Below are 21564 nucleotides of genomic sequence, written 5' to 3' on the forward strand. Positions count from 1 at the left end.
GAAAATAGAGAGGAAATAACTCTCTTCTAGATCCCTGGTATTCGTCCTCCAACAAGACTAGAAATTATGGTTCTTGAAACTCTGCAATTCACATGACCAGCCATGGAAACAAAAATATCTTTCTTTTCCCCAAAGTCATAGAATTGGTCCTTTACCTTAGCAGTTTAACTACTACTGTTTCTTCTGTGATCTTTCAACATAATCTTCACAATATTGACATTTTAAAGAAATGCATATCAATTGGTTTAATGAAAAGATATTTTTAGTAAACTCACGCTCTAGGAGCTTCCTATATTGGAATACATGAATACAGGAAGTGCTTTCAACAGAAAGTTACATAGTTTTACAGTACAACCTGTCTCAACAGACTTGCAAGGGACCAGAACAGTGATCTGGTCTCTTTGGGTTAGGCACCAGCACAGGCAAATGGGGAAAAACCCAATTTATGCCACAATGTGGAGCTTGTTCCTATCACAGATTGAAGAAACATTTATTTTATGTCAAAGTTCACCTGATTCCACTGAGTGCTAGAGTTTTTCAAACTAATTTCACATCAGAAATGAAAAGTTAATGCAACTAAGTGCGTAAAAAACAAAATCATTCTAAAATAGCAATATATTCCCTATTACGCTTTCTTTCCAAGTCGTGGTGATTTTTTGTTGTTGTTTTGTTTACTTGTGTCATAGTTTAATAATTTGTTTCTTGTATTAAAGGCCAATGTCTCTAAATCGGGATGTTTGCAGGTCAGAAACTAAAATATAAGAGCACTAAAAAATCCAAGATGATAGGAGGATTTTATAATAATTTGGGAATTTTTACATAAAATATATTTGAATTGCTAAATTGAAAATAATCCCAAACCAAACAGTACGGAAAGCATCAAGGGGATGGAGCAATTGCTATCTCGTCTGTGTACAGAAAGGTTTAATGTGACACTAGTGAGGTGTCTGACAAATTAATTGAAGAAAATGTGTAAAATGTTCCGCTCCATCACACACTGTGCATTCTTTAAGGTGGAATGTTAATTTGTTACTTCCATAACAGATCTCTTAGTGGTGACTAAGGGACAGTCTTGTTAAACATGGAACTCCCTGGAACCACAACTGACCCTTGGTACTACCTATTAAGACTCTAGTAATGAGTGCCATCTACATATTTGTTGTCCTTTGGATTCCTTCATTTCAGTCCAGTGATTTAGTTCCTCTTCTCCTGAGCTGTTGAGACCTAGAGAAATCCAGCCTATCATCTCTTTTCGTTTCATGCTGCGTTTATTATACACAGACAGTATGAGTGTCACATCTGAAAGCTGAAATAGTGCCACTTGAAAAATGAAGGTTTCTTTGTATACTGGATTTGGCTGCCCTCGGCGGATGGACGTCTTGCACTTGGACATCTCCTGACCCATGGAATTCAGCAGTGTTAACTTAACATATGTATCTACAAAATAAATAACATTTTGGAATGTTAACTGTTAGACTAGGACTTTTTGCTAACAAGATATATAACGACATACTACATAAGGATACGGTGTATACCATGTTGACTGAACATAGCTCAGTTTGGACATACATAGTTATAATGTGAAGAGGATGATAAGTAAGCAAAAATATTTTTATTGCACTAATGACATAGCTGGTATTTTCACTATGTTAATGAGTTTAGTTAACGGTATTCCTCATAATCCTTCTCTTTCACACCACCCCCAACGTCTGTACACAAAGCAGACTGGTATAGCATTAACACTTAGCAAGCTTCAACTAGCCACAACACTGAAAAGCATATCACTGAGTTTTCAGAAAATAAGAACAAACAAGTGGAATGAAGACAACTAATGAAGAGGAAAAACGAATGTTGGTGTGCAGCAATGACATCAAAACAGCTAAGGATGAAATGCTTTAAAAAAAAATCTCTGCATGGATGTGGTTTCTTACTTAAGACTTTTTGATTTTGTTTACATTTAAAGACCAAAATGTAGCCAAATGTATTAAATGGTGGATATTTACAAAACAGATTACATCTCTTTTGTAGTTCCTAGTTTCATGCAAGATTACATTTAATGTGTTTTTGGAGAGAAAAATAAATAATCTTTGCACAATTTAACATGGTTCTTTAAGATGTGGCTTGCCTAGTGCTTTAGGAAATACTTTCAAAATGCTGATGTAATGTTTAAAATATATACTGTAAAATGCATTTAACACACCATGAGTTTTAGTATTTGAGTGATAAGCCTTGTATTTTTAAAATTGTATTTTTTTGTTTGTCATGACACCTGCATACTGTATAAGCATTTGTATTTCATAAAGTTATTACTCATTTTAAGAAGTATATAATTGTCTGAAAAAATCTGCTTTTTTATTCCTATCGTATATATGACAAGAAGATTATTAAAAGATTAGAGCTTGCGTAGAGCATGCTCATTGCATATTTTCACTTTTTAGATACTCTGAATACCATCATCCATAATCAGAGATATGTGCTACCACTATTTTTAACAGTGCCACAGATAATAAATGTACATTTTGGAAACTACATGGTGGACAGCCGTGGACAGCTTTACTGCTGGCAAGTTTCCTTTTGCATGAAAAAGACAACATCCAATTAGTCTCTACAGGAACTCACCTCGGATTATATAAACCTGTCCACCTATCAAGTGTTTTAGACAACAGAACAGTCCGTCTGACAACAGGGGGTGGAAAGCAGTAAAAGAAATAATGACCAGATGTCAATAGTTTGGTGAGAGAGGGTCAAAGGTTAAAGTTTAAGAGGAAACACTGTTCACTGGAGCGGAAGAACACAAAACCTTAGCAGTTCTGTTCAGATAGAGGATGGAACAACAGGATTGTTGGGTAAAATTTAATGAAACGAGAATTTTGTACATTCATTGTGTAATCTTTACCAAAAAAATTACACTTAAATAGTGGGAGATCTTAATATTAATAGTTATTGGATTTAAAGCACATTGAACATAGAAAGAATCATGCATGTGATCCGGTTATAAAAGACTAGGTTGATATCACTGTATCTTCTTTATCAAACCTTATGCTTTTTCATGCAAACTCCAGCATATTAAGTAAGACTACACACAGTAATTATGCTCCGTATATTACAAATAATAGAATGATAGATTATTGACCTCAAAAGTTAATCCTAGAAATGTATAATGATCTTGATCAGTCATTATATTTAATGTTACTTTGCGACTGAAGCAGAGATGAAGTTGAATCACAAAGTGAAACTGATCTAAACTTCCGCAAAGTTCACAGATGCTCAGACCTGGGATTCAAATGTGGATCCATCTCTAGTTTAAAATTTAAACAACTCATTAATTAAAACTAATGCATACAATTATTATATGAAAGTTTATGCACTACTTTATAATTTTAAATTATAATGGAATTTTAAAAATACATAAAAGTTCATCAGGATTAGTACACTCATCTTCATCACACTATAGTGATAATTATACTATAGATACTATATCAGATCAAATTCCAAACTCTGATTGTTAGTATAGGTCAGTCTGTAGCTTGATAAATTCACTACAACTCTTATAACAGTAATAGAGATGCAGGAACCCTTCCAGGTTTGGTTTGCAAGGACTTTGACAAATTTACATGAGTTCACAATCCCTAATCTATGAAAAGGGTCATGTCTGAACAAAACCTTACTTTTCACAGTTGAATCTCATTGTGATCCATGGGTGAAACTGGGATTCTATGGGATCATGAGTGTTTTAGCACTCACATCAGAACTAGAAATTAGATTACATCTCAGCTTCATGGAAACAACAGAACTCTGATCTCATGTTTGCACATATAGAATTAGGCCCTCATTATTATACTAATCACAACATAAAATAATAAGGTAATTCCCGATAACTGGGAAATGAATGAAAGTAAAGTATTAGGGCACTGCCAGACTTGCCAGAAATAAAACCCCCCAAGATCTAATCTGCATAAAATTTGTACACTAATGTATTATAGGAAACTGTAGCTTATTCCCTCTCTCCAACACCTTCAGGGGCAGCTACCTATTCTTTCTTCCCTAAGGGAACCCAGAGTCATCTCTCCCCTACCTTGATTCTCACATCTCCACCTCCATCCCCTCACTCAAACTTCCATTGTCCCTCTCCACACTCATCTCTCTTGCCTGTGAGATCCCCATCTCTCCATGCATCTTCTGCTCTTCTCCCTCATCTGGGGTCTTTGGGTCCTTCATGTTTCCCCATCTTTCTCTCTCGCTCTCTCTTTCTCCAGCCTTTCCTGTCTCTCTAATCCCCAATCTCTATTAGTTTTTGACTCCAAAGAGATGTCTCTGGAGCTGCTGCTTGGCAACACAAAGGCAGCTAAGATTACATCATACCCTTCTCCATCCATGACCACCAAGCTCAGCTCCATCCCTGCAGAAAGATATTCAGAGAGGGAGATGGAGGAGAAGGCTGAGACAAAGGTAATGAATGGGATAAGTAAAGAGCCAGGGAAGGGAGAGGAGAGAGTCTCAAGCCGCAGTGTCCCACTTATGACTCAGCTGCTAAAGAAGAGAACAATCCCAGAGATGGATAGGATATGAACACAGCTTTTTTAATGTTGGCAGCCTGCCAGATAAGCCTGCAAAATGGTAGGAAAATTGCGGACTGGGAACAGTGTTCCCTCCAATTTTCTCCACCCATGTGTGGGATGAATTTTGTTATGTGCACCAATATGGAGGTGATGGCATGACACATCATCTCCACATTGGTGCACATAACAAAATTCATGTGACAGGGTGGGACCGAGGGATTCGGAGTGTGGGAGGGGGCTCAGAGTGGGGCAGAAGGTTGGGGTGAAGTGGGTGAGGGCTCTGGCTGGGGGTTGTGGGCTCTGGGGTGGGGCCAGGGATGAGGGGTTCAGAGCTGGGGCAGAAGGTTGGGGGGGCAGATGAGAGCTCCGGCTGGGGGTGCAGGCTTTGCAGTGGGGCTGGGGATTAGGGGTTTGGGGTGCAGTGGGGCTCCCCGGGGTAATGATGGGGAGAGAGGACTCCCCCCCCCAGCTCTCTCTCTCCCTGCAGCAGCACCTGGGCTGGAGGGGAGAGGCGCTTCTTCCCCAGCTGCTGCAGGTCTGGGGCTGGGCTGGGCCAGGCTGGGGGAGGGGCTCCTGTCCCCTGGCTGCAGCAGGTCTGGGGCTGGGGTGCCTCTCCACCGTCCTAAGCAGGTTCGGGACTGGGCTGGGTCAGGGCTTGGGGAGAGGCATCTCTTCCTACTGCAGCCCTGAGAGCCTGCACAGTGCTTAATAAGCAGCTGTGTGGCCACGCAGCTTAGAGGGAACTTAGATTGGGGAATAATGTGGCCAAGGTCGGAGCATCCAGACATATCTTGCTATAACCTGCTTGAGTCAGACAGACACCTACTGAATTTTGCCAAGTCAGATCAGAGAATTAGAATGGAATCACATAGGAACCAAATAAAAATGGATTCTGATTAGCTGGGCTTATTCTCCACATCACATGAGAAGGAGCAACCAGTCAGGGATGGAGGTAGGGTTGCCAACCCTCTGGGATTGTCCTGGAGTCTCCAGGAATTTAAGATTAATTTGTAATTAAAGATTATGTCATGCGAGGAAGCCTCCAGGAATACATCCAACCAAAATTTGGAACACTAGACGGAGGAAAAATACCATCTGACTTATTCCATGTGTCTTATTTCAGGAAATTATGCTCGAACTCAAAATACAAATTTAGAAAGTTTGGAGATATTTTTAGACACAGGTTCATCTCAAACCAAGGTTGATTTTGAGTCAATTTTGCAGAATAAGTTAAAATAAAAAAAGTTTTCCCAGCTCCATCCAGTGATGAATTTTCCAAGTTAAGTGGTGATCTGTACTGCATCACATGGCAAAGGCTAGAATTTGCCTTAGAGTGTCTTCTCTGAGATTTCAAAAGTTAAATATAACTTTTCCAAATATATCACATACATACACAAGTCCATACACAATTAAAGACTGTAGCATCAGTTCCCTAGTAACAGCAACAGCTTCACCATATTTACACTAGTGTTAGTTGGCACATACTGTTTCTTTAAAAACGGTAACTTTTTATTCCTGGCCTGTGATGTGAGGCATTAATAGTTCAGCAATTAATCATTATAATAAAGGTAATTTATTAGTCAGTCATCATGAAAAATTAAAACAGTCTTGTCAACTTATAACTAATATTTTGAATTTTAGATTTTTGCTATTTCCCAACGGACTAGAAATAAAAACATGAAACAGATTAGTTGATGATTGCTCTATTTCATTTGGACTGGGTAAGACTAAATGATAGGATTGATGTTCCCACCACTGAGAGCCCCACAAGTGCAGAAGTATTAGGATGATTAAAAAAAAAAAAAGATTATCACTCACTGGGTGGTCTGTTTGCTGCCAAGTTTTTGAAGTGGCTGCCTTTTATCACTTCTGCTGATAGTCTTCCAGTTGTGGCATTATAAAGTAGGCCGATGAGGATTTCTGGAGCTGAGCCATGTACTAGGGACTGACAAGAGGAGGTACTTTCACTGCAGGACATTTCTGACATGCTTATTTGAGAGTCACAGCCCTGTAAACAGAAATGAAATATTTCAAAGTATTTTACAGAGTGAAGCTACTTGAGATCAATTTTTAGTGTAGCACTTAGGGAATTAGGCAAGCAACTTTACCAATAACAGGAATTGCATGCCTAAAACCCTTATGCACCAGATGAGAAATGTAGTCCTTTAGTGTATTTAGTGTAGTGTGTTTATATATACACCTGAGGTAACAAAGAATAAAGCAATCTGGAGACGAAGTTATTATTAATATTGTGTTTTCATTATTAAATAGTCAGGAAGAATAAAAGGACCAAGTCAAACACAGCATTTAGGGTCTTTACTTACTTGAATTGATCAGGTGAGACATACAGTGTAGTTTGCTGGCATCTTAGAGCCTACTAAACTTAGGATATTTGCTGTTTTTCCATAGATATAAATCACCATTTGAACTTGGAACACAATAAAATACAGGGAACTTTTATTTCTCCTTTGTAAAGGTTATTCGCCAGATTGAAAACTCATGAACATGCAGTTAAAGACACAAGGAGAAACACAAACATACACTGCCAAGAACCAGTTTGTTTAGTAGGGCAGATTAATTGAGCCAGGCATATGGAATGTAACAGGCCTCTGTGCCCTGAGTGGCAAGGAGGGAAAGTCACGTCAAGGGTGGGCAGGCAGTGATCTAGTGTTTTCCACCTGGTTCCCGCTGGGAGGAAGCTTTAATTTCCACCATGGGAGCCTCTAAGAGGATGCACATCTCCCAGCCATTATGACTGTGTTGCCTCCTGATCCAGGCTGCTCACACCCACCTTGGCCCCTTCCAGCCCCTCCCCCCGGCAAAGGAAAGGTTACAGCTACTTTACGCTACCACATTTATTGCCCCAGTGGACTTCCTACTCTGGGGACTATATGCATATAGTAACTCTAGTGCAAACAAGGCTCTGGGTTATATTTGGCCCAACTGCTATTTGCTTGGAAGCCGTGGAGAGAATTTAAAATGCCCAATTTACTCCTTTAAATTCCTCCCTCAAAGATCCTAAGGGTCTGTCTACACTGCAGCTGGAAGTGAGCCTTCCAGCCTGCGTAGACTGACTTGCACTCGCAGGACTGAAGCCCGCACACTAAAAATAGCAGTATGGACACTGCCCCTTGGGTGGAGATTTGGGCTAGCCACCTAAGATCATGCCCCCGGCCACACACCTTTGGGTCTGAGCTCAGGTAGCTAGCCCAAGTCTCTATCAGAGCCATAATATCTACACTGCTATTTACGGGGTGCTAACTTGAGCCCTACTAGCACAAATCTGTCTACCTAGGCTGGGAGGCCTGTAAGTTGTACCCACCTTTTCATCAGTCAAAGAGAATTTGGGGTGGCTCCTTTCAGACTCAACATTATTTAAAGGAGTTGCTGGGGGACAGATGGAAGGAGGGGGATTGGATCCATTGTTCTTTAAGGTGGTTGCTTCTCCAGTGTTCAACACATCCATACCCTTTCTAGAAATTGGTGGTAAGGGACAGTGAGATCAAGCCTGGGACCATCCCGGGCCAAGGTCAATCTTAAAGCAAATGAAAATTTTACTTTACTCGTAAAGCATGAATGAAATACAGAAGACCAAATTATAGCACAGGTATTACTTTAGTCTATGAGATTGCATTTGAAATTGAATCCTTGTCCTAATTCTCGTCAACAGAAACAATACGTCCAAATAAATGTAAGCATGATACAAGCTTCCCAAAGCTTATTCCAAGAATTCCAGACCTTATATGTGAATGCATAATGGTGTTACCAAATACATTCCTGCTGGAGAAGGTCCTAACCCAAATCCTCAGATCCCAGTCCTCTGAACCATCCCAATTTGCATTTTCAGCTTTTGATAATTCTTCCCAATGCTCATTATTTAGGGCTGAAAATGAGCTATGAAGTATTTTTTAATTGCATTTACTCTCTGCTTCTTTGGTATACAGCAAATAAAACCCTCACATTCCTCAACCTAAACTATGAAGTACAAAGTGGAATGCTGAAAAGGAACATGACTCAGCTCCAGCAAGCATTGTATACACTGTGCATTCCAAAAGCGCCGGCTGTCATGAAATGGATAAAATCAAGGGTTGGCCAGTCTGTTTTTATAATGTGTTTTCACAACTGCAGGTATGGCATACAACAACCTTTTTTCACAGCTGTTAAAACTATATAAAACTCTCTCTGTTGAGCTTATTCAGATTGTCAACTTAAGCTGGAATTACACCCCATGATTGCACAATACCCAGGATCGGTCAGTATAATAGACAGTAGTGTGAGCCTATCAGCAGCCTAACCGTTGACAAATTTTTGTAGGCATCAGGGCAATGGAGAGTTTTAAGGAGGGATCTGAAGGAGGATAATGAGGTAGCTGTGCGCATATTTTCCAGAGCCCCTTTCAAATGGTGGGATGCCAGTGGTAAAAATGATGGGGTAGGAAAATGTTTTTGCAGCAGCATTCTTAAAGGGTATGAGTGGGGCAAGTTTGCATTTGTCAGAGCCAGAGACAAGGATGTTGCAGTAATTGAGATGGCAGATGATGAGAGCCTGGATGAGAGTTTAGCTGTGTGAATGGATAGGTATGGCCATATCTTAGAGATATTACTCAGAAAAAATCTGCAAGATTTAGACATAACCTGGATATGAGTACCTAGAGAGAGGTCCAAGTCGAAGATTACTGAGTGACAGGCAGAATGGTGTTGTTGTTGACAGTGATTGAGAAAGAGTGGGGAGAGGACTTGCAGGGCAGGAGATAAAAAGCTCTGTTTAGCCATGTTGAGCTTGGGCACACAGCTAGACATCCATGAGGAGATGTCAGAGAGACAGGTCAAGATTTTAGTTTGGACAGAAGGAGATAGGTCTGGGAGTAGAGAGGTAGATCTGTGAGTCATCAGAATAGAGATGGTAGGTGAATTTGTGTTTACAGATGAGATTACCAGAGATAAGATATAGATGGAGAAGAGAAGGGGACCAAGGACAGAGCCTTACAGAACACCCATAGGAAGTTGGAGGTGATGAAGAGGATCCTCCGAAGAACACACTGAAGGAGCAATTAGAGAGATAGAAGGAGAATCAGGAGAGGACAGAGACATGGAAACCAAGGGAGAACAAACTGTCAAGAAGGCGGCCATGGTCATTAGTACGAAAGGCAGCTGACAGGTTGACGAAGACAAGGAGGGAGTACTAGTTCTGAGATTTGACTAGGAAGAGGTCATTAGAGACTTTACCAAGAGCCATTTCAATGGAGTGCAAGAAGCGAAAATGAATGGTAGGGGATCTAGGATAGAACTGGAGGAGAGGGACTCCAGACAGTGATTGCAGAGAATGCATTCAATGAGATTAGAGATGAAAAGGAGAGGGGGCAGTAGCTGGAGGTAAGTGAGGTCAAGGATGACTTTGCTTTAAGAAGGGAAAGATTAAAGAATGTTTATGTTGTGAGGGAAAAGAGCCAGAGGAGAGTGAGAGATTAAAAGAGAAGAGTAATGTAGGGTATAAGAGTGGGAGCAAGGGAGATCAGGAGATGAGATGGGATGGGATGGGCTCACTGAGGCAAGTGGAAGTGTTAGAAGAGGAGGAGAGCAGATGAAAAACCATTGCATCTGTTACTGTGGAGGAGGAAGAGAGTTGTAGGAGGGAAAGGGAAGGGAAACCAAGGGGAGAGAGAATCATGTCATAGGTTGTCAGTTTTCTCTTTGAAGAAATTAATGAGATTCTGTGCAGAGAGAGACATGGAGACATGAGGAGGGGAGGGTTTGAGGAGTGAATCAAAGATAGCAAAAAGTGTCTGGGATTGCGGGCATGGGATTAAATTATGTTGGAGAAGTAGGGCTGCTTATCTAGCAAGATGGCAGAACTGATAAAGAGAACAAATCTGTAGTGGAGGAAATCAGCCTGGTCACAGGATTTCCATAGAAACACTCTGCAGTGTGAGAGCAGAAGTGAAGGAAGCAGATGTTGGGGGGTGAGCCAAGGCAGGATGGACCTTGTGATGGGAGAGAGAGGCCAAAGAGTCAAAGGTGGAGGAGAGTGGAGCATGGAGATAATCAACAACCACATCAGTAGAAGCAAGAGAACAGAGGACAGGGAGGAGAGAGCTGAGAGCAGATGAAAAATCATCAAAGCTGATGGACTGGAAACCATGGAAAGGTTGAGTGACAGGACAAGGGGAGGGGCTGATGGGTGATGTTGAAAGGGACCAGGTGATGCTCAGAGAGGGAAAATTCAGCAACAGAGATCAGCGAGAGAGAGAGCAGTGCTTGGTGAAGACTTTCTACACATATCTAGCAGCACGGAAAATGTCACAGACTAAGGACTGGAAGCGTTTTCATATATGGCAATGGCAATTGTCCACCACAATAACCATTATGAAAAAGTCCCACAAAACACTATAGTAAAAAACTCAAGAATAGTCTATATTAGCAGGATTTCTTCTCTACAGTATTTTCCCCAGTGTATGCTGCCCTATTTGAGTGTTGATGTGGAGATCTACATTGAAACAGATCCATTTATTGCCTTTCAAGTGAAGCTCTTCTTGGTAGCAATGGCTACTGCTATTTACTCTGACTTAGTCCCTAGTCTGTACATTGCACAAAGATTTTAAAATGTAACAGTATCACTGGGCTCCTTTCCAAGTCCTATCTTGTTTTTACTCTGTGCACATGGTAGAAAATCCAAAAAGAGGTCACCAGTCTTTTCAAGAAAGAGTGCGGAAAGAAATGATATTGTATTACCGGCCTTCGGATGGTACTGATATTTTAATAAATAAAAGCACAATGATCAAGTGCCAACTTTTAAAATATTAATTATGAAATTGTTAACCAATACAACATGAATATAAAGATAGACACAATAAAGCTTTAACCTTATGACAATAATGGAGTGCTATTTCTGCTTTTCGTTGCCATCTAAACCTGCCTTGAACCTACCTATAAATCAGCATGGAGGCCATTTCATTGCAGCAGTTTCCTTGCGAGTAAGATAAAATAAATTAATAATAATACCTAGTGCTTTTTATCCACAGATCTCAAAGCACTTTACAAAAGAGGGCAGTATCCTTATTCCCATTTTGGGGATAACGGTGGCACTGGGAAATAAAGTGGTATGCCCAAGGTCATCCAGCAGGCCAGTAGCAGAGCTGAGAATAGAACACAGGTCACCTGAGTCTCAGTCTAATGCTCTATCCTTAAAACCTGTCAAAACAAGTTTATCTACACTGACCTATTCAGAAAGGTGTTTGTTTGCATAAGATAATTACATTTTTCCTACATTAACTGTGACAACAAATATATTTTTAGTACACTAAATACAAAATAAAAAATGCTAAGTGGTAAAACCTTTTCCAAGCATTTGGTCAGAACAGCAATATCTTTACATTAAAATGCCCAGATTTCTAGCTCTCTGGCTTTATACGTCAGAGCTATCATCCCCTGTTGATCTTTAAATCTTTTCTGCATACACCACAAGGCTGGTACTTTACTGGAAGGTCTCTCAGAATTGATTTGATCAACATCATTAGAATGGGTGAATTTACATCTGATTACAAGATTAAAATGTACTGTGTATGTACACATTTGAGATTAAGACACTGTCTCTGTTAACTTCTTTGTGTGTATCAAATAGAAAACAAAATTGAACCTTTTAAAAAGAATCCCTAAAGGAGTATATCAGGTATAGGAATGTTTCTATTAAACACATTATAACTGGTTCCTACTGCACAACAAACAATAAACCAAAAGAAATACAAGACCTTTTTTCCTCATATAGAGGAAAATACGTATAGTGCTCAGTGCTGGCATGCTGAACTGCTGAGGAACGTTTTCTTACTATCTGAACCTTAGCCCTGTGGCACATGAGAAGTGACTCCCTATTCCTGGGGGTTCAGTCCCATCTTTTTTCCTAGGTTTTTTCCCCATCAGCAAACAGAGCTAACTGGATCAAATTAAACAGCAGACATTGATCCCTAGAAAGCATTAAAAAAACCTGGTATTTCTTTTGTATAACTTGTGATATCCTGGGTCTCAAACTCAGGCCTGGGAGTCGCCAGGCAGGCACCACATCCTGGGCTCCACCCAACGTGTTCTGAAACCTGGTGGGCCAAAAAGCTGGTAGGACTATAGCCTCAGCCAAGGCATCACCAACAGAAGCCCCAGTTGGAGGATTGCCCTGCTCCAACCATGCTATTTAAGCCAGAAGTCAGCACTGGAAGTTTGTCTGAGCAACAAGCTAAGTTCCTATTGTGGCTGCATTGGCACCTGCTTGTGCTGCCTCTTGCATCCAACTCTCTTCCTGATTCCTCCTCTACTTCTGGCTCCTACCTCACCCTTACCTTCACTCCTGTTCCCACTATGCTCCTGTTCCATGCTTGATTCTTGCCTCTCCTCCAATTCTTGATCTTACACCTCGTCTCCAATCATCAGTTACTAGTCCTGGCTCTGACCCTGGGCACCAACTTCTCACCCTGACTCTGGCTTGACCATGGGCTTTGGCATCTGACTTCGACTCTGTGATACTCCGCTTTGATTCCTAGTTCTGATTCTGGCTTGCCCCCTGGCTCTGGTAATTGGCAGTTGACTGTGGTGCTGACCCTGGGCTTCGTTCCCCAACCTGGACACCTGCTCTGCTCACTAGACCTGACTCCTGCTCTGACTACTAGGCCAGACTGCCTACATCCCAGTCCATAGCATAACTTCATCTGTCTTTCTTCATTTTTTATTATTAATCACAATTTCATGGAAATAGCAGGTTTGTTTCTTACATGTTCATCTCTTCCTGTGACTTATTCTGGACTTGTAGTCATAGAGATAAATTCTGCTCTCAATTCATTTGAGGTCACACCATAAGTGCAAGTACCGGGGAAGGGATATTCTCCTTCCCAATGTTTTAGGTAGGTCATTTGTCCCAACTCTTACCAGGGCTCATTTGTCATATAAAATGCTAATCCTGATCTGCAAGAGTGAAAGAGGTGCTGAAGTCTCCTGGCTGCCCAATATTCTAAAGAAAGAAATCTCTTTTGCTTTGCTAAACCTGAAGTAGGCTGTGTGGGGAAGAAGCTTTGAAGAAGGCTGTGTTTGGGGTGAATCTTACATGGGTTCTACTTCCCCATATTGCTGTTTTGTTTTTTCCTTGGCTTTGTTAATGGTGAATATTTCATAGAATCATAGAATATCCTGGGATCAACATGGCTACAACAACACTGCATGTAACTATTGTAGGTTATCACCAGAAAAATAAATGTATACACCTCTATTTTATTTAGATTTAAAAAAAAAAAAAGATCTTGAGTAATGAATTGGCGGATTAGTGGGTCATCAATGGGATGATTTAATTGGGGATTGGTCCTGCTTTGAGCAGGGGGTTGGACTAGATGACCTCCTGAGGTCTCTTCCAACCCTAAACTTCTATGATTCTATGAAATGTAGGGCTGGAAGGGACCTCCACAGCTCATCTCGTCTAGCCCCCTGCCTGAGGAAGGACCAAGTAAACCTAGACCATTCCTGATAGGCATTTGTCTAACCTGTTCTTAAAAAACTCCAATGATGGAGATTCCACAACCTCCCTTGGAAGCCTATTCCAGAGATTAATTGGTTAAAGTTTTTCCTAATACCTAACCTAAATCTCCTTTGCTGCAGCTTCAGCCCATTACTTCTTGTCCTACTTTCAATGGACGGAGAACAATTGGTCACAGTCTTCTTTATAACTGCCCTTAGCATATCTAAAGACTTATCAGGTCCCCCTGCGGTCTTCTTTTCTCAGAATAAATACGCCTAGTTTTGTCAACCTTCCTCATATGTCAAGTTTTCTAAACCTTTTATCTTTTTTTGCTCTCCTTTGGACTCGCTCCAATTTATCCAGTCTTTCCTAATGTGGCATCCAGAACTAGACCCAGTACTCCAGCTGAGGCCTCACCAATGCCTAGTAGAGCAGGACAATTACTCCCCATGTCTGACATACGACATTTCCGTCAATACTGCTGTGAATAATAATAGCTTTTTTTGCAACTGCATCACATTGTTGTCCCATATTCACTATAACCCCCAGACCCTTTTCTGCAGTACTACTGCCTGGCCGGTTATTCTCCATTTTGTAGTTGTGCATTTGATTTTTTTTCTTCCTAACTGCAGTACTTTCCACTTGTCTTTACTGAATTTCATCTTGTTGATTTCAGACCAATTATCCATTGTGTCAAGGTCATTTTGAATTCTAATCCTGTCCTCCAAAGAGGTAGCAATCCCTCCCAGCTTGGTGTCATCTGCAAATTTTATAAGCATACTCTCCACCCCATTATCCAAATCATTAATGAAACTATTGAATAGTACCGGACCTAGGGCACATCCCTGTGGAATCCTGTTAGATACATGCTCCCAATTTGACAGTGAACCATTGATAATTACTCTTTTTCAACTAGTTGTGCACCCACTGATAGTAACTTCACCTAGACCAGTGATTCTCAAAGCCAGTCCGCCACTTGTTTAGGGAAAGCCCCTGGCTAAGCTAACATGATTCACAGCATGTTAGTTGTGGAAATGTCTAATATTAAAACCACTTAACATATTTGTTTGGGACAGCTTTTGATTTTTATTAGTATTGTATCAATATAATGTATTGAAATACCAGCCTCAGTGACTAGCTCAACTGAATTTGATATTGTAACTTTCATTTGTTTCAAGCATTCAGCTCTATATGTACTATTATTGTATGCTTTAATAGAGTTAAGTTGGACAATGCTACTCCAAACAGTCATAGATACTCTCTCAAGACCTGTATGTGGTATACACATTTCTTGCAAGCTTTGTTTGGGCAGGGAAGAGAAAAGTGGAAAACATGAAGTTGTGTTTTTTTTTCCAAAGGCGAAACTGTTCAAGTAAATACAATGTTTTTCAAACTTTTGCAATGTACCAGCAACTCACAATTAGCACAATAACGTGGTCTCTATTTGATACTAAATCTCCAAATTCACCAAACACTACAGATTTAGGAAGGAAATTTAAATTCCTCATTCCCCTTGATCTCCCAATAGTCTTCTGTGCCCAAAAGAGAATGATCTGCTTTTTCTCAATGGCAAAGAGGAAAATTTTAGAGCACATGACAGTTCAGGAAATCTGCTAGATGGTACAATATACATCACTTCATCATCATATATTTTATAGGGCTAGCTCCCAGGAAACCAGTTTAACCTAATGATAATGAATGGCACTGACGGCTACTTAACTGGGCCAGTATTAGCATAAATTCTGCTTAGTGGGAACATATTCAGCAGATCCAAAGAGTTAAGTGATGCTTATATCCTCATGTTAAATATGCATGAAATAATAAGCTTCACTCTGTTAGTAAAAATGTTGCCAAATAGCAGTTAAATGAAGAAATAAAGATTAAATGTAATGAATACTCTTTTTAGTCTAGGTGTGCTTTTTTTTTTTTTTTTTTTTGGCTAGTACAGCATTTTGTCATTTTACAACTTTCAAAACTTTTTAAAAAATGCTCTCTCTTAGCTGACTGTCCTTTTGCTTATCTACAAATGGACACTCACAAAAGTTAATTGAAATTAACTAAAGGTGTGAATTTAAACTGGATTAATAGAACCACATTAAACCCCTGTTTGGACACACTTATTCAAAATTAAAATGATATTAATTTGATTTAGTTTAATTCTCTTTAAAAGTAAATTAAGCTAAATCACATTAAGGCCAGTTTAATTCTGAATGGGAGTGTCTACAAAGGGGTTTAATGAGGTTTAATCCACTTCAAAAAATTACTTGGATTAATTTTCCTAAGTATCCTGATTAGACAAGCCCTAATACTTTTGAAACCTCCCAACACATTGTGGGGGAAATCTTAACCCTACTGAAGTCAATGGGCATTTTGCCATTGACTTCAGTAGGACCAGGATTCCATTCTACGTGTGAGCAAAAAGCTCAGGAGTTAAATTTCCAAAGCCTATGTCCCACTGATTTTCACTTTGGTGTCAAGCTGCTGCTCCCCAGAAATTAGTAGACCAGCTCATGTGAAAACCAGCCTCTACAGGGTGCAAACCATGAGCGCACTAGGAAAAGTCAAGGTTGGATGCCAAGCACTGAAATTTATCAATCTTCAAGAACTAAAGTTGGACCAGAAGCTGGAAGTTGTCAAGTACAGGCAAGTTCCCAGTACAAGATTCACATCTGGACAAAGTGACACAGGAACTGGGGACAAGACAGGCTGGGGATTTAAGCACATAACCTTAGACAGATCTGCATGCAGATAAACCACTATATCTGGCAGAATAGGACTGTACGCCTTGCTGTCCAACATTATTCATTTTGGAACTATTCATGTTATAAGAGACCTTTTTAACAGGATATTCTATTTGTAAAGTAGATGTAAAGTTAAGATTAAGGTTAATAATATTCAGAAATTACACACGGAATTAATCTCTAATATTCTGTGGTGTTTGTTTACATGAATAATGTTTTTCAGTGGCAAAAGATGTTAATGAAGGCCCCAATCCTGAAAACATTTAACCACATGCTTAACTCAAGCACCAGAATTGTCCCACTGATTTCAGTATATACAAGTAAGAAAATTTACTAAATTGCAGTTACAGTATGGTAAATTAGTAGAACATATGGTATCACTCTTGTGATTCAAGTTGTTTTAGATTATACGCCTGCTAACATGTATAAAAACTTTAATCACCTGACAAGGCTCCAATTCAAGACAGTATTCCTGATCAGGAAGCGTGCTTAAGCACATGCTTTAACTGGTTTCCTGAATCAGGGCCTAACTAAGCATACTGCATAGTCCTATTCATGTGCTTAAAGCTAAGCTTGCAGAGTTAAGTCCTGAATCAACTTAAATCACTGGAGAAATATCAAATGTTTTACAAATATTACCATTGTGTAACTTCAGTTTATGAAACAACATTCTCATTTGTGTAAAGTTTAATACTTTAAATGCTGGCATGTTTTCTGTTTGCAAATCCCAAAATAAGACTTTATATCAACTACTATTCCACATTAATAATATTCACATTAAATGTACAATTGTTTTGATGGTTATTAAATTATCATCAATGTGGTTATAATCAGATTGCCTCAAAAACTGCTAAAATGATAACTTTTCATCAAAACCTTTTCCCTTTGCTTTGTTTTTTGCTCTCAGGAGAACAAACTACTGAATGTACTATTCAAAAAAGCTCATTTTATCATGGGCAAAACATTTGGAAAGGGAAATCAAATGAAAAATATAATTCTTTCATTTGTTATAGTCAAGGGACTAAAACTCTCATGTACAGCCTTAATTTATCACTATGGAGGCTATAAAGTTATATAAAATGTCCTTACTTGTATTTTAAACAGTTAGAAAAATATGCACAGCCAAATTAATATGGCATTTTTCTGGTTTCATTATTCAAAGTTTAGTTTTGTTTCCAAACTCAAGATATCATGAATAAATTAGCCATAAAATGAAATGACAAAATAGAATGTATGTTCTCAAAACTGGCAAAACAGCATTCTGTCTTCCTGAAAGACTTTGAACAAGCCAAGTAAGAGCCCTGTGAAGCTTTTCATATTTTGAGAACACTATTAGTGCTCAGTGTACAGTAAATTTGTAAGTCTCATAAAAGATTTTTCATACTAAATCCTAAAGAACAAAATGTTAATATGTACAGAAATAGTTAAACATTTTATTTCATTTGGCCATAATGTGCATCTGTTTAGACTAAATATTTAAATGATATCTTTACCTTTCTACCAGAGTACAGAACAGCATCTAGTTGCTCCAGAGTTAAGGATCTAGCTAAATTTCTATTTAAAGCTGAATTTCATAGCTCCTCTAAAATCCAGAAGAAAACTCAGATTAGCTTGTAAATTTGTAGGGCATATCTGGGAAAGGGAATTTAGAGTCATTTGCACTAGAGATTTCAGAGAGAGAGAACACTCCAAAAAATATCTGTTTGTAAAGTTGCAAAAGTCTTAACACATTTTCCACAGACCTAGAAATAAAAAGAGCAAAAGAGACACAAAATGTATATCACTCAACTCTCCTTGCCGAGTCTAGCGTATAGTGCCCCAAAGATGTGTAATTTAAACTACTAAATGCTATTAGACCTTCTTTTTAGAATTACTTAGTGGAACCATGAAGTATTGCTGATCCACTTATGGACTGCCAGCACAATGCACAGACTTCTCAGCTACATTCCTGACAAAGCTAGAGCTACCAACTCCCCCACACTTCTTTATCCCTCTGAAGATAACAGGAAACGTGGGAGGGATGTTGGGGAGAGACCTGGGAGCTGAAATTCTGTTGAGAGTGCAGGTAACAAGCTCATCTCTCCCAGCAGATTTCCCAAATAGCAAACTTCCTATAGATGACCAGCTCATAACCTGAATCTGATGAACCAAAGCTGGGTCCTTAAGCCAGGACTAGAGCTCTACAATCTACTCCAGCTGCTCCTCTCCCTATCTCCTTGTCCCTAGGTAAGAAGAGACAGGGAGAAGGCAAAGAGGGGACAAGAAGATGGAATATTTGTGGAGCAGACACACAAATTCCACTCCTTCTGCTCCTACCTGTTCCCCCAACCCCCGTTCTCAGAAGATGGAAGGTGGATTATTTAAGGTTGCTGGGGGCTGATGGGTACTTCTGTCCCATCATCAGACTCACTGCAGTGCCTGTAACTTTGTCAACCAACATGGCATCTGACACAGGCAGAATGGGTCCAGCAGTGGAGTTCCTGTTTCAGCTGCACAATTTGGTCCAGTTGCTTTCCTCCCCATTTCCCTGCTCCGTCCTTGCTCGGCCTGACCCTTGGGATCAGGGCCAGCTCCAGTGTTTTTGCTGCCCCAAGTGGCAAAAAAAAAAACCCCAAAAAACTTGCCGCCGAACAGGGAGGCGGAATCCTGCCCGCCAAACACGGAGGTGGACTGATGGCGCGGCCGCTGAATTGGTGCCAGCGACCGAAGAACAGTCGCGTCCCCGCCACTGAATTCCCGCTGCTGCCGAGGGCAGATTGGCGCCCCAGAGCCTGACCTCCTGCTACCCCTTTATATTTGCTGCCCCAAGCACTTGCTTGGTTCGCTGGTGCCTGGAGCCAGCCCTGCTTGAGACAGTGAGGATGGGAGAAGAAAGTGGGAAGGGAAGTACCTGGAGTTGGTTGTAAGGCCCAACCTCAAATTCCACTGCTGGGCCTGTTCCCGGAAAAGGCAGGGAAGGGAGGACAATGGCTTTTAAATTGGCTCGGGAGCAATGATAGCAGCTCCATCACTGACACAACTTTTCCCCTTAACAAAGATCCAGGTCTTGGCCAGTGGGTGCACTGTGCCAGTGGGAAGTCACATGTCATTAAAAAATTGGAATTCAGAAACAATTGAACATTTCTATTTCTGACAAAGCAAGGAAAGTTTGGCCCAGGGCTGCCATTGGCTGCCATTCTGAGGCTGGGAAAGTCAGGATGAACTAGAGAGAGTGCATTGCCTAGAATGTCCTTGATCCATGCAACATAGATTTTGTCTAGGTCTAGGACTCGGGTTTCAGCTTGGCTAGAATTGGTCTCTCTGAGCCAGATGACGACCCGTGTGGACTTCAACTAGATATGTTCATTTTTTTCTGAATTCCAATTTTTTCAGCAAAATTTGACTTCCTCAGCTCAGTGCCCCCACTGGCCAAGATCTGGATCTTTTTTAAGGGAAAAAGTTGCTTCAGTGATGGAACTGCTGTCACTGCTCCCAAGCCAATTTAAAAGCCACTGCCTTCCCCTCCCTGCCTTTTCCCACCATCTGCCCGCTCACTGCTGCCTGTTGTGGGTAGAGGAGGTAGATAAAATGTCCACAGAGCTCCTTAATCATGCTGGCCAAGCCACTCTTAACGCCACAAATTGCTCCCATCCTCAACTGAGAGAATCCAAAACCCAGTGATTTTATCATATCCTCACTCCCTTTCTAACAGATACATTCATTCACTCATGGAACAGAAACAATACTGAGTGACTAGGTTACAACTGAACCCAGTTTGGGAGTAATCTATCGGCTAAAATTTGTTTGTATAAAATATTCATTGAATCATTCTGGATAATGAACACACTTGCAATATTAAAAATCTGTTCACAATACAGAAAAGGAGGCAACGTCTGTCAATTAGATTGTTTGCTCTGAATAGTTCACCCAACACTAAAAAAGGCTGCTAGTGGTGTCCCACATGATTTGTTCAGGTCATGTTAAATCTCCTGGACAGAGGATCCCGGATGTTTTGCAGTTTGGAAATTATCTGCTTTAGTCTTACAGCTATCAAGTAAACTATAGAGAAGGGTAAGAAGTGAAGATAAGATGGATTCTCTTGGGATCCAGCTGCCAGTTGATTAAGCACATCAGAAAGACAGGAAGTGTAGTGTGAAATACACAGCTCAAGGTCAGAATTAGCTGAGAGCCAACACTGACAAGACGCTAACCTGCTATGGCTATAAGGATCCTTCTTAAAGGGGTTGTATACATGGAAATGTTTAATTTAAAACAGGATGAAGACTGCAGGAATAGAAAAAAGGAATGAAAATCCTGAGGTCTGAAATGAAGAAAATAACCCGTCGTTTTTATGTTAAAATGTACGATCCAAGGAAAGGAGAAGTGCCCAGAAAGCCACAGAGGACAGAGCATGTAAACTGAAAATTGAAATCACAACACAAGAAAGACATAAATCAAATAGTTGAAAGGCAAAAAGAAAAGAGGATGCATATAGACAATTTATTTTGTTTGATTAGTGTCACTGTTAATTCCTCACTCCAGAGCTACCCCTCTAGGCACAAAGACTAGGGGCAGGGAGTTCAGGTGCTTTGGCTGGGAAATCCAACCCTAAATTCCACCCACTTGGCTTCCTGCTAGAAGAATACTCCTGAAGTTGCAAAAGATAATAACTTGTTCCAAGTTAAACAAGCATTAGCTGTGAAACTTTTGGGGGGCAGCCAGCAAAGGGGAAGGAACATACATACACCAAGCTTTGGAAGAGGGCAGAAATGAAAAAAAGATGTCACTAACTGCTGAGT

At 40.2% G+C, this 21564-nt stretch overlaps 1 protein-coding gene across 7 annotated transcripts in view; it reads right to left on the bottom strand.

Annotated features, from left to right (window-relative positions):
* Positions 1-230: 230 nt before the first annotated feature.
* SYT14 (synaptotagmin 14) overlaps positions 231-21564 on the bottom strand; it is a 185477-nt gene continuing 164143 nt past the window's right edge. For 5 of the 7 annotated variants that reach the window (XM_048843073.2, XM_048843075.2, XM_075127110.1 and 2 more), the window contains 3 exons: positions 6378-6567; positions 2620-2676; positions 231-1437 (listed from right to left, as the gene is read on the bottom strand). In XM_048843073.2, coding sequence (XP_048699030.2) covers positions 1124-1437; positions 2620-2676; positions 6378-6567 — 561 coding nt within the window. In that variant the 3' untranslated portion in view covers positions 231-1123. The remainder of the gene's footprint in view (positions 1438-2619; positions 2677-6377; positions 6568-21564) is intronic. The other 2 variants (XM_048843074.2, XM_048843071.2) reach the window with 1 other exon arrangement.

Source organism: Caretta caretta, chromosome 3 (assembly GCF_965140235.1).
Source record: "Caretta caretta isolate rCarCar2 chromosome 3, rCarCar1.hap1, whole genome shotgun sequence".
In the NCBI taxonomy this organism is placed as follows: Eukaryota; Metazoa; Chordata; order Testudines; family Cheloniidae; genus Caretta; species Caretta caretta.